General features: G+C 37.2%; 1 protein-coding gene across 22 annotated transcripts in view; it reads left to right on the top strand.

Annotated features, from left to right (window-relative positions):
* The window catches only part of dlg2 (discs, large homolog 2 (Drosophila)), a 247,198-nt gene extending 235,267 nt beyond the window's left edge, over positions 1-11,931 (top strand). For 17 of the 22 annotated variants that reach the window (XM_046039060.1, XM_046039061.1, XM_046039069.1 and 14 more), the window contains 6 exons: positions 1,854-1,904; positions 3,302-3,403; positions 6,894-7,066; positions 7,405-7,514; positions 8,091-8,182; positions 8,816-11,931. In XM_046039060.1, the coding sequence (XP_045895016.1) occupies positions 1,854-1,904; positions 3,302-3,403; positions 6,894-7,066; positions 7,405-7,514; positions 8,091-8,182; positions 8,816-8,922 (635 nt within the window). In that variant the 3' untranslated portion in view covers positions 8,923-11,931. Of the gene's footprint in view, positions 1-741; positions 788-1,853; positions 1,905-2,077; positions 2,182-3,301; positions 3,407-6,893; positions 7,067-7,404; positions 7,515-8,090; positions 8,183-8,815 lie in introns of those variants that run through there. The other 5 variants (XM_046039082.1, XM_046039070.1, XM_046039066.1 and 2 more) reach the window with 3 other exon arrangements.
* Positions 11,932-15,963: the final 4,032 nt, after the last annotated feature.

The raw sequence follows: 15,963 nt of genomic DNA, 5'->3' as shown, positions 1-15,963 counted from the left end.
TATATATATATATATGTATAGAGAGAGAGAGAGAGAGAGAGAAAGAGAGAGAGAGTTTTCACTATAAAACTTCTTGATGTCCCACTTTCTGCAAGCACTTGTTTTGTCTGCATGAATGTGACAGATACCTGTTTGCCACATGCTTTGTCTCCCTTCACAGTCATTCAATGACAAACGTAAAAAGAATTTCATCTTTACACGAAAGTTCCCATTCTACAAGAACAAAGAGGGTGAGCAGGATGGCAGTGATTCAGACCGTAAGTAAGCTCACAGACACACATGTACTTCCATGCAAAGAGGCAGTGTAGGTCACTTGTAGGGCTGACAGGGGCTTCACAGGTGTATTTCAGGGGCACAGGCCTCTCCCGCTTCCTCTCATGATCATTTCCTGTCGTCTTTGTTTCCTTTCTCTTTCTGTGGATCACAGTCAGAAACATTCTGGCTCAGACTCTGATCTGTCAGCAGGAGAGAAGCCAAGTCAGTGCTGTTTATTTTCCTGTGAAATGTCCCCATATGGTGATATTGTACAACCCAGTTTCCCTTCAGAGATCATTTAGGTTCAACCAGCCTACCTGTTATCGTGTTGTATTTGCCCCCCCTGCTGGCTGCTCAGTGTCTGGACAGAAGCAGCTCTGTGGGCCCACAGCTTCCTCTTTTCACTGCCTCGAAGGTTATGCTTATGTTGCGGCTGTCCTCCTTCCTCTCTTTCTTCTGTTCTGGCTCTGTTTGGACGGCCTATAGGACATCCTGGGGATAGGTGATGATGGTTATGGGACAAAGACGTTCAGTAAGTTGGTCCTGGAATGATTCTTCATCTCCGTTTAACCTGTGTTACGTTTTCTGTCAGAACGAGTTTCTCTTGCATGCACCATTGCATGCTGCATTTGTTGGATTTGTCTTGCTTCTCAGTTTGCAATGTGTTAACCTCAGTCAAGGAATGATGCAGATTCACTAAACTCAGGAGGTTTTGGCAGGTTACCTGCAGGGTTTTCACACTCTGGTCAATGAGCCACCAGAGTGATTTTTATGCACTGGAACCTCCCAAACTTGCTGGATAGACGTAACATTTTTTTTAATAATTGCACCCCTTACTGACACCTTTCTTCAGATGTTGATGCATGTTTGCATGACACAGCCTTATTCAATTAAAAAGCTTTTATCTTCACGATTACGTCTGTTTGCGTTGTAAGAATTAAACATTTCAGTCATTTGGGAAACAGGCTTCAGGGTTTCCTTTTTTTCACTTATCACTTGATGCAGAGTGAGAAAATATTTCTTGTGTTTTTCAAATAACCCAAAGTCAGCATTTCTCATTTAAACCATATTAAACACACTTATCGTCATCATGAGCTGAGATGAGCATCACACTTGTCCAACAAAATGATCTGCTAATTTTATACAGTGAAGTTACAAAACATCAGGTAACTGTTTAAACACGCGAGTTTTGCCAGACTTTTTTGCCTTTAAATCTTAAATCTTAAATCTTTAAAATCCCATATTAAGTTTTGTGCCATATTGTATCGAGTTTCCTGAGGTCTTGAATTCATTCAATTGGAAAGCTGGAGAAGTGCGAGATGCTAAACTCGAGGTCAAAATAGCAAGATAAGTTTCATTTTGGTTAATAATTTGCTTTATTTTGAAATGTGACACATCACCATTTTATTCGTTTATTTAGCTGCATACATGCATTTTTTATGTTACCAGGGTAGACAGTAGACAGACCAAAAATAACATGTTCTATGAGATATGCTTCCATGCATGTGGCTTTTGATCAAATATGGCATGTTGTTTAAGTCAGTAATGAGTATTTGTCCAAATAACATAATAATATTTTTCACTATGTACCCCACCAGGGAGTCAAGAAGACATGATTCTCTCATATGAACCTGTGATGCGGCAAGAAAGTGAGTTCCACGTCCCAGTTAAAGTGTCAGCCTTCAGCATCCCCATATTGCAATGAGCTTCACTCTTGTATTGTGTACATGTACAGTTCCTTTTGGATATTTCTGTGTAATTGAAGAAATTTAACAAAGCTTGGACACATATTAAAAACATTCCAAACAAAATGCTAATACAGGAGGAGACTGAAGAGGCAGAGGGAGCTTGATTTCTGAAAGCATGCAGCAGTGTAGCAGCAGGGACGCAGAACTCAGCACCAGATGTTCATATGGAGTGCTTATTGTGAGAGATGGACTTAAATGTGACCTATAAATGACTACTGTGAGCTCCACTTAGTTAAAAAGAGTATATCTGAATCAACATGAGTAACTGTCCTAAATAATCTTAACATATAAATGTAGCATTTATATTATATTTTTGTATATTATTTTAATTAAAATTAACTGTACATACATTGGCTGTGGCACTTTGTTAGGCAAATGTAGTTCTTCTCTTTTAATAAGCGGATTTTCCAGCAGCTAGACCACTTTAGTTTAAATGAGTGAAAAGTGCATAAGTAACACGCCCACAGTAAGTGTTGCCAGCTATGAAATGGCACACTGTTACCCAGACAAGAGTTTATATGAATAATGGTCACCCACAGTTCTTAAAAGGTAGAATAGTTAATTAAAATTTATAAAAATTGATTCCCACCAATCATGTCAAAGATTACATTTAATTTTTAATACTTCACCATGAGAACTGCTGGAACATACAGCAGAGAGAACCAGTGCTCAACAGGACTGACATGGACTATGGACCTGTAGTGTGCATATCTTGTTCATATTGCTGGACGAAATGGCCAAAAATTTAATCACGATAAAAAGTTTAATGTCTTTTGATATCGATAATTATCACGATAAGTATCAAATCTTTATTTGGCAGATTTTTGCTCCTTAGTGAAAGTTGAAGAAACCTGATGGTTAATTGTGGTTTAAACTTCTTTATGGTCAACACTTGAGGCCAAACAGTGGATCACTTCACAAATCTGAGGTAGAACATTCAAAACAATTATGATAAAATCTTTGTCAATCTTAATAAAAAATAACATCTTAATAAAAAAATTAAGTCCTAATTCGTGTATGATTCGAGTGATTCAACATTTATTGAATATTTATTGAACATTCGTTATATTGTTATTGAAAAAAATGTATTGCGATAATTATTGTTATTGTTTTATTGTCCAGCCATACATACACATATACAAACACATACACACATACAGTATGTCTTGTAATGAATCTTTGAACACAAACTAAAAAAAAGAAAGAAAGCTCCCCTGCACACAACACATGAACAACCTGTGTGGTGTCTTTTAGAGGTATCTTTAAAAAATGCAGTCAGTCTTTGTTTTTCCTTCCAGTCAGTTATGCCAGACCCGTCATAATCCTTGGACCGATGAAGGACAGAATCAATGATGATCTGATATCAGAGTTCCCCGAAAAGTTTGGGTCTTGTGTGCCGCGTAAGTAGTTCATGGAAACGGAACAGAAATGTATTTTCAAATTATTCATGGACAACAGTGAAACAAAACCAATGTGAAATTACAGGTTGTATTGATGTTATTGCATAATAGTTGCAGCATTATGTGATACTGACTATTGAGTAGAAATTGTGAAATCACCATCTGTGTTTATAAATGTTTACTTACTACTTCATCAGTCACCATGATCATATTTATTGTGAAGTCAGTGTGATGTCTCATTGCACATCAACATGATGAAAACGATAGACAGCCGTTTTTTGCACCTAAAGCCATTAATTAATCGAGTTAAACACTTACTCAGGTCAGACTGACAGACACTGTATATAAGAAATATATCGCAAACCAACTGTTCAGTAGCTACAATCACATGTTAGTTAAGTAACATTTAAAACAATTCCTGACAATTCAATTCAGTTTATATAGCACTGAATCATCACTTTTCCATATAGAGCAGGTGTAGATTATTCTCTATGTAATATTATTTACAGAGACCCAACAGTTCCCGCCATGAGCAAGCACTTGCCGACAGTGGCGAGGAATGCAGATACACAGAATGCATCTATAATACTGTGGATGCTCTATGATACTTTATAGCTAAGATACATTTGGCGGCTCAGGAGGTAGAGCGGGTTGGCCGTTAATCGGAAGGTCGGCGGTTCAATCCCGGCTCCTCCAGGCTGCATGTCGAAGTGTCCTTGGGCAAGATACTGAACCCCGAATTGCCCCTGGCGGCTGTTCTGCTAGTGTTTGAATGTTAGTTTCTGTTTGAGCACTTAGGCTCAGTGAATGAATGGTGAATGCAGATGTAGTGTAAAAGTGCTTTGAGTGGTCGAAAAGACTAGAAAGGTGCTATACAAATACAGAGTATTTACTTTTGGACAAAGTCATTCGGTACTAATAAAATACTGATGAAAGAGAAATATGTTAGGATTCATTTTTAACAGTATATATAATGGTAGACATTGCATAAAAGAACCCCAAAACATACTATGAAATGTGTTTAGTAAGCAAGTGTGTTGCCTATCAGAAATGTTCTGTGTCACAATAGTGAAATTGTATGAATTTTACAACAAATTTCACATTTAAGCCTGATGTTTCTATGCATGTAGAAATGAAATTAATAAGCCAGTTATTGTCAGCTGATGGAGCAGGTATTTCTTCAGCAGCTGGGGGTAAATATGATGGATCTCAGTGGTGAACTGAAATTTGACAGATAAACTTCTCCTAGACTGTGATGAGATTAGTGATTTTAGTATTTTGACATGGCTGGTAGATGGAAGACTCACACAGATCATTATTTTTATTTAGGCCAATCCATTCAGGATCCTTACCAACAGCTTTCCACACACCACTGTTACACTAGAGGCTACAGTCTTCTACATGGGGCTGTGGGGAAAACATTTAGAATGCTGCTTATTTATTGCTAAAAATGTTTTCTCTCATATCATGACACAGGATGAACAGGCAAGAACGATGGCCATCAGTAGTGTTTTTGGTTCACTGTGGATCTGAATGTTTTATAAAAGAACACTGCCCATGCAGCTTCATGTAATGCTGCCACAGTGAGATAAATGGAAGGACCACTGTCAGCTTTAGTTACTGTTTTTCTTTTCCGGTTTGTGTTTCCCTGAGTTTCTGTGACCCCAGCACGTACATGTAACCACATGGGACTAATCCTAACAGGACCCTCTCACTCCTCTGTGCATTGTGTAAAATGTTCTTCATCAACCAAAGCACTTTTTATTTTGCATGTTTTGACTCACCCATCTCTTTTATTTCAATATACCTTTTAAACCATATGAAGCTGCTAACAGTTCAGGGCACCAAGGTAAGTGAGCGGATAAGCTGAGTTGATCCTTTCATCCCTTTATTTAGAAAGTGACTCTTGAAGTACTGTTTCCCATACTTCTACTCCTTGTACTGTTTATGTAGAATCCGTTTGAACTTGTTGTGTTAGGGACACTAGTTAGTGTCCAAATAAGAGAAGAGTACACCTTTGTAGAAGCATTAAGCATCTGCCATCTTCTTTAAAGATATCCAGTCACATTTGCTGAAATCTTTCCAGCACGCTGTGTGCTAACCAGTGGTGGACAATGACTAAGTCGATTTACTGAAGTACTGTATTTAAGTACAAATTAGAGGTATTTGTGCTTTACTTGAGTATTTTTTTCAAGCCACTTTCTATACAGTTATACAGGTACAGCTAGTACATTCATTGATTGACAGAAATGTAATTGGCAAATATTATCAGAATCATTTAAGTAATTTTTTCATTTAAAGAAAATACATGGTTCCAGGTTCACAAAAGTATTTTTATTAATTTTGATTTCTGGACTGACAAAACAAGCATTGTGAAGTCACTTTGTCGCTCTGGGCAACTGTGACAACTTTTTTCACAGTTTTCAAATTTGTTTACAATTGATCAGTGGAAAAAAGCAGATTAAGCCATTATGAAAAAAGTCATTACTTGCAGTCTGATACAAAATAGTTCAACCTCAACCAACTACAAGAGTAAAATCCTGCTTTTACATTAATGCATGAGTACTAATAATCCAATACAGTCACAGGAAATTTTTCTTTCTGCAATGAGTACTTTTACTTTTAATACTTTAAGTACATTTTCCTGATTATACTAACATACTTCTTTACTTCTTAATATTTTCAGTGGAGTACTTTTTCTTGTAAAAATTCTTGTATTCTTACAGTATTTTTACAGTGAGATATTAGTATGTTACCTTAAGTAAAGGATATCATTACTTCATCCACCACTGATACTAACCATGTATAATTAGGAATTCCATTCTGGTTTCTGTAGCACACAACTGGAGAATCCACCCCATGTATTAATAATTAATAAAATAACTTGGCCAACCAAGGTGCAAATCCACCAATGGGAAAATAATGTGTGACAACATTAAAGGGCCCGTTTCCCCATTTGTTCTTTTGTTCAAATTTTGTGACAAACTCTTAAACATGTGAGTGGATATCTTTAAATGTAAGTGTGTATATATCAGTTATTATGAGGATTCAGTTTATTTGCCAGAAACAACTGACCAAACTCTCAATGCCAATAAAGATCAGGATTAATCACAGAGCAGCCAAACCACTGACCTACTGTAAATAAAATACATGTAACAGTAACACCATTGTATTTGTGATGAAAGTAGCAGGTTTTATTGAAACATTCATTTTAAGAAACCACTGACAGCAACAGTGGTGTGTGAAAGAGGCTCCTAACCATCTCCAACATGGTCTTGTTTGTTTGTGGTAATTACAACAAGGTATCCCAACTGATATGACAATAATGTGTGGTGTTTGTGTTTGCAAATAAGCACCTTTAAGAGCATTCCTGTGTGTTTTATAGAATTCTATGACAATTGAAAAGTAAACGTAGCTTTTGTCTGCTGCTCTGGTTAGGGCATGGTAGTTACTAACTTGTAAAGAGCTTATTGTCTTCCTTGCACCAAAGATACCACTCGGCCGAAGAGGGACTACGAGGTGGACGGGCGAGACTACCACTTTGTGATGTCCAGAGAGCAGATGGAGAAGGACATCCAAGAGCACAAGTTCATTGAGGCGGGACAGTACAATGAGAATCTGTATGGAACAAGTGTCCAGTCTGTGAAATACGTGGCTGAAAGGGTAAGACGCTTTACTTGTTTAGAAAAGCTGCAGGGTAGCTGCACCACATGGAAGCAGTAATGTAAATGTAGAAATGCAAAGTTTATTTCTTGTAGTGTAAGGCTTGTACTGTGGATTGTAAAGCCCATGTTTATCGGCCTGGCTGGTTTGTGATTTATATACTAAAGGAAAGAGTGGAGCTTTTACTTGAGGCTGTTTAGGACGTAGTTTAGATTTACACCATATGAGATTTATTTTAAGATTTAAAATATCTTGCATAGTGCAGCTTTGATTTATAACCTGAGAGATTAAACCTTGTGTTTTGGTTCATCTCTTGTAAATGAATGCCTCTGTCTCAGGGTAAACACTGCATCCTGGATGTGTCAGGAAATGCCATCAAACGACTACAAGTAGCACAACTCTATCCCATAGCCATCTTCATAAAACCCAAGTCTGTTGATTCATTAATGTGAGTATTTATTTTGTGTTTTATCACATACCACTGATATAAGTTCCCCTTTAATAACACTTCCACGTACATTTTTTTTTATATTACTGACAAATTTATTGGAATTTGGCAACTCTTTACTTTAAGACCCCATAGTTATAATTCATAAATAAACATGTAATAAATGGTTTATAATGCACTGTTATAAGCAGATATTAGTGTTTATTAATGTATTGATCAACAATTTTAACTTCCCCTGTGGACACCCATAAGTGGAGGCTGCTGTATAAACAGATAATGAATGACAATATAGTAAAACACAGTTGTTGTTGTTGTTGTTGTTGTAATATATATAAAATATATCTTCATATTGACAAATACAGTACATTAATACACACTTAAAATATCCATAAATCTACATAACAACTACATTAGAGGGTGGTATGGTCCATTTATTTATTTGTAAACTGTTAAATGAAACGTAGGGAGCTTTAAAATAAAGTGTGTCTTAGAATTTTGTTCACAGATGTCCTGGTCAGACAATCAGAGACAGCATCATGTGTGTACAATGTTTTGTGTTCTTTTGTCGCCGTGCAGGGACATGAATAAGAGACTGACAGAGGAACAAGCCAGGAAGACGTTTGACAGGGCTATGAAGCTGGAGCAGGAGTTTGGTGAATTCTTCACAGGTATGATATTAATAAAAGCACAAATAAAAAAGAAGCCATCTATATTCCGATTACCCCTCAGTGTTGAATGCAGTATATGAGCATACAAGGCTAGCAGGGTCCTTCCAACTTATAAAAGAACAAATGGAGTGAGTGAGGTGTGCTCTCATGGCTGCATGAAGATGCCAAAAATATTTGGATTATTGCAGAGAGATTTGCTCTTAGCCCATGCAGACTGGCAGTGTAGACATACTGGACATGTCAGTTATTGTTTAAGCAAGCTTCTGGAATTATAAAGGGAACAACAAGGGTGTAATATATCAGTTTTGTAGTGCATGGGAGGATTTTAACATACAGTGATTCTGATCAGATATTTGTTCCAGCATTGATTCCAGCATGCACAACAATGTTCATTTTTAATGTTTTTTAGTAGTGGTATGATCCTGCATTTTTTACTTGAAAATGAAAATAGTCCACTTTAAAGATACTTATTATTACCTTTTGGGATCTTACATCCAGCTCTGCGGCTGTATTGTGTCACTATGTGATAATAGCATATTGTCTGATGGCAAAGGTTTTGATTGTTTATGAGTGAAAAGGTGCATGTGGGACTGTAGTGATTAAAATGTAATGTATCCATCCTTTGCTTTACAGCCCTGGTTCAAGGAGACACCTTAGAAGACATTTATAACCACTGCAAACAGGTCATAGAGGAACATTCAGGACCCTATATCTGGATCCCCTCAAAGGAGAAACTATAATAACTCATCACCCTGGAAGGGAATCTGGACTGCTAGAAACTAGTAATAAGTTTTAACATATGATAACTGTATGGCGCTGAATAGTTTTCATAAATACTTATTGTAACTTTTGTTTTTGTCTTTTTTGTTTTTTCTCTTTTGTTTGGTTATTGCTTCATTTTTCACTCAACATGAATGTTCCTGAATGTAAACCACAGTGTTAGGAAATTCTAGGTCTTGAAATATGAACCGTTTGTATATTTGTTTATTTTGATTTGAACAACAATGAAAAGAAATGTAATGAAAACAAAATAAATCTGGGGTATGTGTCCACAGCAGGAAACTGGAGGTGGCATATACAGTGCAGATTTCTTTGCTTTGCTAACATAGGAAGGAAAGTTCCTCACCCTCCCTCGTACTGCAACACCTAGCAAATAATCTATGATGTTTAATGTTTTGTCTGATTTTGAATCTGTGCATCCCCTGAACACAGCTTTGCTTTGCGTTTGTTTATATTGTCATTTTTTCCTTGAATTTCTATATTTATTTCTCTGACATGACATGAGGATGTGTGAGGAAAATGTAATATTCAATGTCATGTTTTTTTATTCAAAGGCAGACATTACTCATTCACTCACATCTGTTGCTTTGACAATGACAAGTTAAAGGAGAAAGCTGCTATTGGCAACGAAGATGTTAACACTATATTTTGCTACTTAAATTGCTAAAGGGCGCAAAAGCACATAATTATTTATTATTGAAAATATAATTTGATTTAAAGGTCATTTACAGAGCACATTTTATTTGAGTTATGAAGTATGTCAAGACTGTGTGAGTATGGATGGGAATATTATTATGTTCACAGTATTTTGTAGACTTGGAGTGGAGAGGGTGGTCAAAGTAGTGATTAAATTTGATACTGAAACACATTTCTGTTGTTTGAACCTAATAGCAGGGCAATGATAATAATAAAAAAAAAAATAAAGGACCAATACTTTTTGAAGTATAAAAATATTTAATAGAAAAGCCAAAAAGTAAGAGGGGAGAACACAAAAGTAAAGTGAATGCATAAATTGCACAAAATGTAGTTAAGTATCAGATTAATATTATGTACATTATAGAGTTATTAAGGATTTGGAAGTCTAAAAAGATTGATGAGTTTTTCAACTTTACTTTGAAGAGAATATTGATGCAGATGACGTATTCTCTACAGGCAGGCTGTTCCAAAGACACACTTTGATTTGTTAGGTATGAAAATGTAAAGATGTAAAGGTACTGATTATGGACACAAAGTTCAGTATTTGTATCACTGGTGACCTCAGCCTAAAGCCCTAATTGTGACCCTCAGGTGACCTATCAGAACCTTAGTGATTACATCTCCTGCCTCTGGTTCAAACAGAAAGCTGTATTAATACAATCATGGTTGACCTTTTCCAAATCGTGAGACAATTACAATCTTTCTTATGAGATGTTTCTGAGCTGGAGAAATCATAACTGAACAACCCTTTTAACTCGCTCTCAAGCCAGATTAGGTTTAAAAACCTTTAAAAACATGTTCAGCAGAACACCTGACAGGACACCAGGAACTATCCTGAATCAGCTACAGAGAGCCAAGCTTTCTTATTACTGTTTGTTTTAGAAGTTGATGAGTCCTGATTGTCCTGAAGCTTAACTTACCCAGCACGATACAATATATCCACTATATATAGTTTACTCACCAGTGGCTTGCCTTCTTTGAAAGGGCATACAATATAGTACCTCGCTTTGTTAAAAATAAAAAAATAAAAATCTGTTATGTATTTAAAGCACTTGGAATGACTAATGCATCTGCCAGTGTGATAACCTTCCGGTTCTGTTTAATTACAACGCCATTGGTCGTTCCCATGATAACAATTTGTGAGTGATATATATATTCTAGTATTCCTGCTATTTGATTTAGACAGCATGTTTCAACCAACCTGTTATCAAGTAAATATAGTAGTTACAATACATGCAGGTATGTTTCTAATCAATGGAGCATTTCAAAAGTGCACTTACTCATTGTTTTTGGTGACAAAAATAGGCACGGTACTTTAACAGTAATGGATACAGTGTTTAAAGCGAATATAAATCAAATCCACTGATTGTTGTGTAGGACGGCACAGTGAAATCTGAGAAGACTGAACCCTGATCTGTTTGTATGGACCACATACTGTACCTGGACTGACACACGCCATTCCTGAAACCAGTGTGTACTTTGAAGATGAGAGTTATTAATTTATGTAGATCATAAATTGGTTGACATATGTGGCTTATATGTGCAAAGCAACACTAGGATTTCCTTTTATTTTTGCAATGTTTCAAGACATCTGCCGTCATTCTTTTGCAAATTTTCCATAACGTATTGGTCACCACTTGCCTTAACAGAGTAGGTTTACTGTATATCAGAAATGAAAGCATATAAATGTAATTTTCCTTTAAGAATAGAACATTTTATTTCATTCTCTTTCACATCTAAACTTAAGTGAGAGAAGGCTGAATCAAATCTAAGGTATATGTCATTATGCTGAGGGTGTTGACACCTTGTACTGGAAAAGTTAAAGGCAGAAGAGATATTTTATATTATGGAATTTTATCTTAAAAATGAGCATTTCTCTGACAACAAGAAAAACATTTTAAAATGGTCAATGAGACACTCACTATTTTGACCGTTGTTTTTTGGCCAGCAATATGATGACGTGTAAAAGAAAATATATCTTCATATACTGGCTTTATACTAATGCTAAATCTAATACAGTACTTCCAAAGTCATTGTGAACATTGTAACACATGATGTTTTACAGGCCAGTGGGGATTTCTGTGTGAAAATGTAAAGGATGTTGGACCTATGCATGTTGCAACAGTCTTCTGTTTCCTGTGGATGTGCAATATTCAACACAACTGAAGCATTGAGGTACTTGCTGTGTTTTAAGACATGATCAAACTGCAGATTTGAATCATTCAATCAGACTTGTGTCTATTTTAAACTTAAATAAAAACACTTGTAAGAGGTGGTGTCGTAGCAATATGTTTTGGCTAACACATTTAGCGTATTTGCTTTTCAGTAGTTTAATTAGTAAACCCAAATTCACAGTTTAGAACTCGAACTTATTATTTATTATTGACCGCATAAAAGCACCAATGTGCTCATCATCAACTTTATAAGGCTTAAATATGCAGTTCACCAGCAAACTGCAGACAAAGTGGAAATCACAGTAGTGAACTGGAACAGGTCCATCATAGCCTGGTTTTCAGTATGAGCTGTGACATCTTAATTTACACAGTGCAGATGATGCATCCATTATTTCCACCCTACAGTGGCTTTTCCATTGGTCCACTTCAAGTAATGTATTTACTATGACTGATAAATACAGGATGATGTCACATGATATATTCAGCTTTATGAGTTGGTGAGGTTCACCTGAACATTCTGTTAAATTACTGGCCTGCATCGAGTAATGGCATTTAGTTGGGATTGTAAAGGATGAAGGAAATTTTGTCCTACACACATTTGTAGGAGAAATGGGATGGGCTGTGTCATGTTTGTCCAAGACAACACCTAAATTTGTTCTGTTTCTATAGCAGCTCAATTATTTTCATGTGATTTGTTTGCTGGAATGTTCCTTATTGGTCATTGAAATATTTTATTTTCAAAAGCTAAACACACCTTTGTGTAACTGAATGAAAGGGGGAATAAATAACTAGACAAAAACATTTTCAGAATATTTTGTGTAAAAGAGTACAAATCAGTTTTGTCATCAGAATATTGACCTTTCGTTTCTGTTTGAGAACGCAGTAAGTGAAACTCACCAGTTCTTACCCCCATTCTGCTGTATAAATTCATTTTTGATATTGATGTACCAACTTATGTGTTACTTTGAAGATTTCTTTTTTTCCATCCAGGTGGGTGTGTGCACCCTGAAGGGTCATGGTACAGCTGGTATGCCACGTCCTGACGTGTTGTTAACCCTGCCGGCACCAGGTGTGTTAGTGACGAGATTTCAAATTGTAAACGCATTTCATAATTTTGTACAGTGGGTGTTTTGGAAGAAGTTTTTGAAAGCAAGCACTTGCTTTAACCATTTCAAAAGATTTACACAAGACATGTTTACAAATGATCAATGAAAAAACAAATTGTTTGGCAAGTTTTAATGTCTTCAGTTTTCATTCTTCCTGAAAGGTTGACTGCACCAGAGAGAGCATCTCTACGTACATGCAAATCTTGTCTGTTTGGGTTTTCTGCTTTTGCTCAGCAGTGTTTGTAAACCTTCATGTCTGTTCAATATCAATATACTATGCACTTAACATGAGGCATATACTTTATGCCATATCTCTTTTTGTTCCCTGGAATGATGGACATGCAGACACATTTACAAGCATACATTTACTTGCCAACATGGTTGTTTTAGTTTTATACATAAATATATTTTCTTTTTTTCTTCCTACATTTATTTAAGCTTACGAACATGGGGAATGTGAAAATTGGGAAATTGTGTTTGCATTATGTTACTGTATGCAAATCTGGTTGCTTTAATGAAGTACTACACACACACACTCACACACACACACACACACACACACACATAGCAGCTATCTCTTCAAAAGGAAATTAAAAAGGGTGATACTTTTAAAATGAACTTGGGTGGGTTTCTTATTAATTAAAATGTATTTAGCTCTGTTTAGGTTGTATGTTTATGTGCAAATGTGCTTGTTTGATATACTGTATGTATTTTACATTTCTGACAACTATCAGTCAGATACTGCATTAGAGTGCAGGGGGGTTCTGTCTCAGGTGTGTTTCCACCCAAGCTGATTACAGGCCCCCAGACGGTGCACAGAATGATACATGAGAGAGGTATGCACCTGACTGAATAGGAGGGCCGGAAGGAAGCAGATGTCATCGTAGAAAGCATCGCTGAAGTGTGTCATTTTCTAGAGCACACATTTTGCATACTTCTGATCCTAGTTTTAAATGGATATTTATCCCATTCACAAAGGTCATTATGCATTTAGCAAAACTAAGAGTATACAGCCGTGCCAGCGGCTCTATGAGGCTGGTGCAGCAGGGCTTTTTTAAATGCTGACATCGGCATGCTAATATGTTGGTGTCAGTAAAGTTCACCATGTTCATTATGTGAATTTACTGAGTTAGCGTGCTAACATTTGCTAAGTACCACTAAACACAAAGTAGGCCTGCAGCTGAGGCTGACCAGAATGTCACTAGTTTTGTAGGTATTTGGTTATAAATGATGATCAGCATCCTCATTTTATTAATACTAGTACAGTGCCCGTTCAGAGGGGCCGATGTGACACCTCCCAGCGCTTTTTAGATAGTGCCCTGGACAAAGAATCAGACGGCTTACACCACAAACTGGAAAAGTATCTGGCCTGTGCCTCAAGAAGGCACAGCTATCACAGCTATTAGGACTGCCGATGTTGCAGGGCAACAAATTGCAATGTCTGTACTGTGAGATGCCCAAGTCAGCTCTACAGGGAAAAAAATTTTTTAATGCAAATTCTGAAAATATTCATTATAGGTCACTTGATGTTTTCCACTGGGGCAGTAAAATGTGAAGTTTAGCTGCTGATCTGAACTTCCATGCTGTTACTGTTTTATTGCCAACGATATTCATCAGCTGTTTGATTCACAAAGGTAATGGCACATTTCTGACCATGTTGCAAAGCCAAAACAGAGTTCTAGAAGAACTACATGAAATTACAATCCAACTACATATTTTTTCTACCAGGGTTAAAAATTTAGCTGGCTGATCGCTTCCATGCTGTAAGCTAACGTTACCGTTTTATTGCCAATTACTGATCAGCTGATTGTCTCGCTAATGTAACCGGTAAAGACAAACCACAGGCTGGAGAATAAGTAGGCTACATGAAATTAATCCAACTACATGTTTTATACTAAGCTAAAGCTATTCAATTCAAGAAACCTCGAGCAGAACCATGGCTCAGGGTGGGCGGCCATCTGCCTCGACCGGTTGGGGTGAAGGAGAGAGAGAGAGAGAGAGGGGAGGGAGGAAGCCTACACAATATACACACAGAAGTACAGACAGTAAAGGTGATGTTGCTATAGACTAAATGAAAAATGGTACCGATATTTATAGTAGTGTTAATGATAATAATAACAATAATAACAATAGGACTAGTAACAATAGTTGTTGTAGCAGAGGGTGTCGAGCAGGAACACGGGGGCAGCAGGTGACCCGCAATCATGGATCCAGACTCCACAGCTCCAGAGCCAGAAACACCTGCAGGAAGTGATAGGAGGAGAGAGGAGAGGGACGAGAAAGCACAAGACTACCAGAAAGGGGAGAAGTTTGGGGGTGGTGATGGTGCATAGATAAGATGCTTGCCTTTGGTGTGGGAGACCTGGGGTTCAATTCCCACTGTGAGACATCCACCATTGTCCCTGAGCAAGACTTAACCCCTAGATGCTCCAGAGGCGTGCGACCTCTGACATGTATAGCAATTGTAAGTCTTTGGATAAAAGCGTCAGCTAAATGAATAAATGTAAATAAGGTTGTTTGAAAAGTACAAGCAGACAACTCCAAAAAATGTAAGTTGTGTTAGTAACATGCAATAATGGGATGAGGTTGCATACAGAGGGCGTGAAAGTAGAGGAGAGAGGAGCTCAGTGCATCATGGGAAATGCCCCGGCAGTCTAGGCCTATAGCAGCATAACTAAGGGATGGTTCAGGACTACCTGAGCCAGCCCTAACTATAAGCTTTATCAAAGAGGAAAGTCTTAAGCCTACTCTTAAATGTGGAGATGGTGTCTGCCTCCTGAACCCAAACTGGAACCTGGTTCCACAGGAGAGGAGCTTGATAGCTGAACGCTCTGGCTCCTAGTCTACTTTTGGAGACTCTAGGAACCACAAGTAACCCTGCATTCTGGGAGCGCAGTGCTCTGGTGGGGTAGTAAGGTACTATGAGCTCTTTAAGATAAGATGGTGCCTGACCATTAAGAGCTTTGTAGGTAAGAAGAATGATTTAAAATTCTATTCTGGATTTTACTGGAAGCCAATGCAAAGA

Source organism: Micropterus dolomieu, linkage group LG23 (genome assembly GCF_021292245.1).
Source record: "Micropterus dolomieu isolate WLL.071019.BEF.003 ecotype Adirondacks linkage group LG23, ASM2129224v1, whole genome shotgun sequence".
In the NCBI taxonomy this organism is placed as follows: Eukaryota; Metazoa; Chordata; class Actinopteri; order Centrarchiformes; family Centrarchidae; genus Micropterus; species Micropterus dolomieu.
This window is presented reverse-complemented; position numbering and strand designations above follow the sequence as displayed.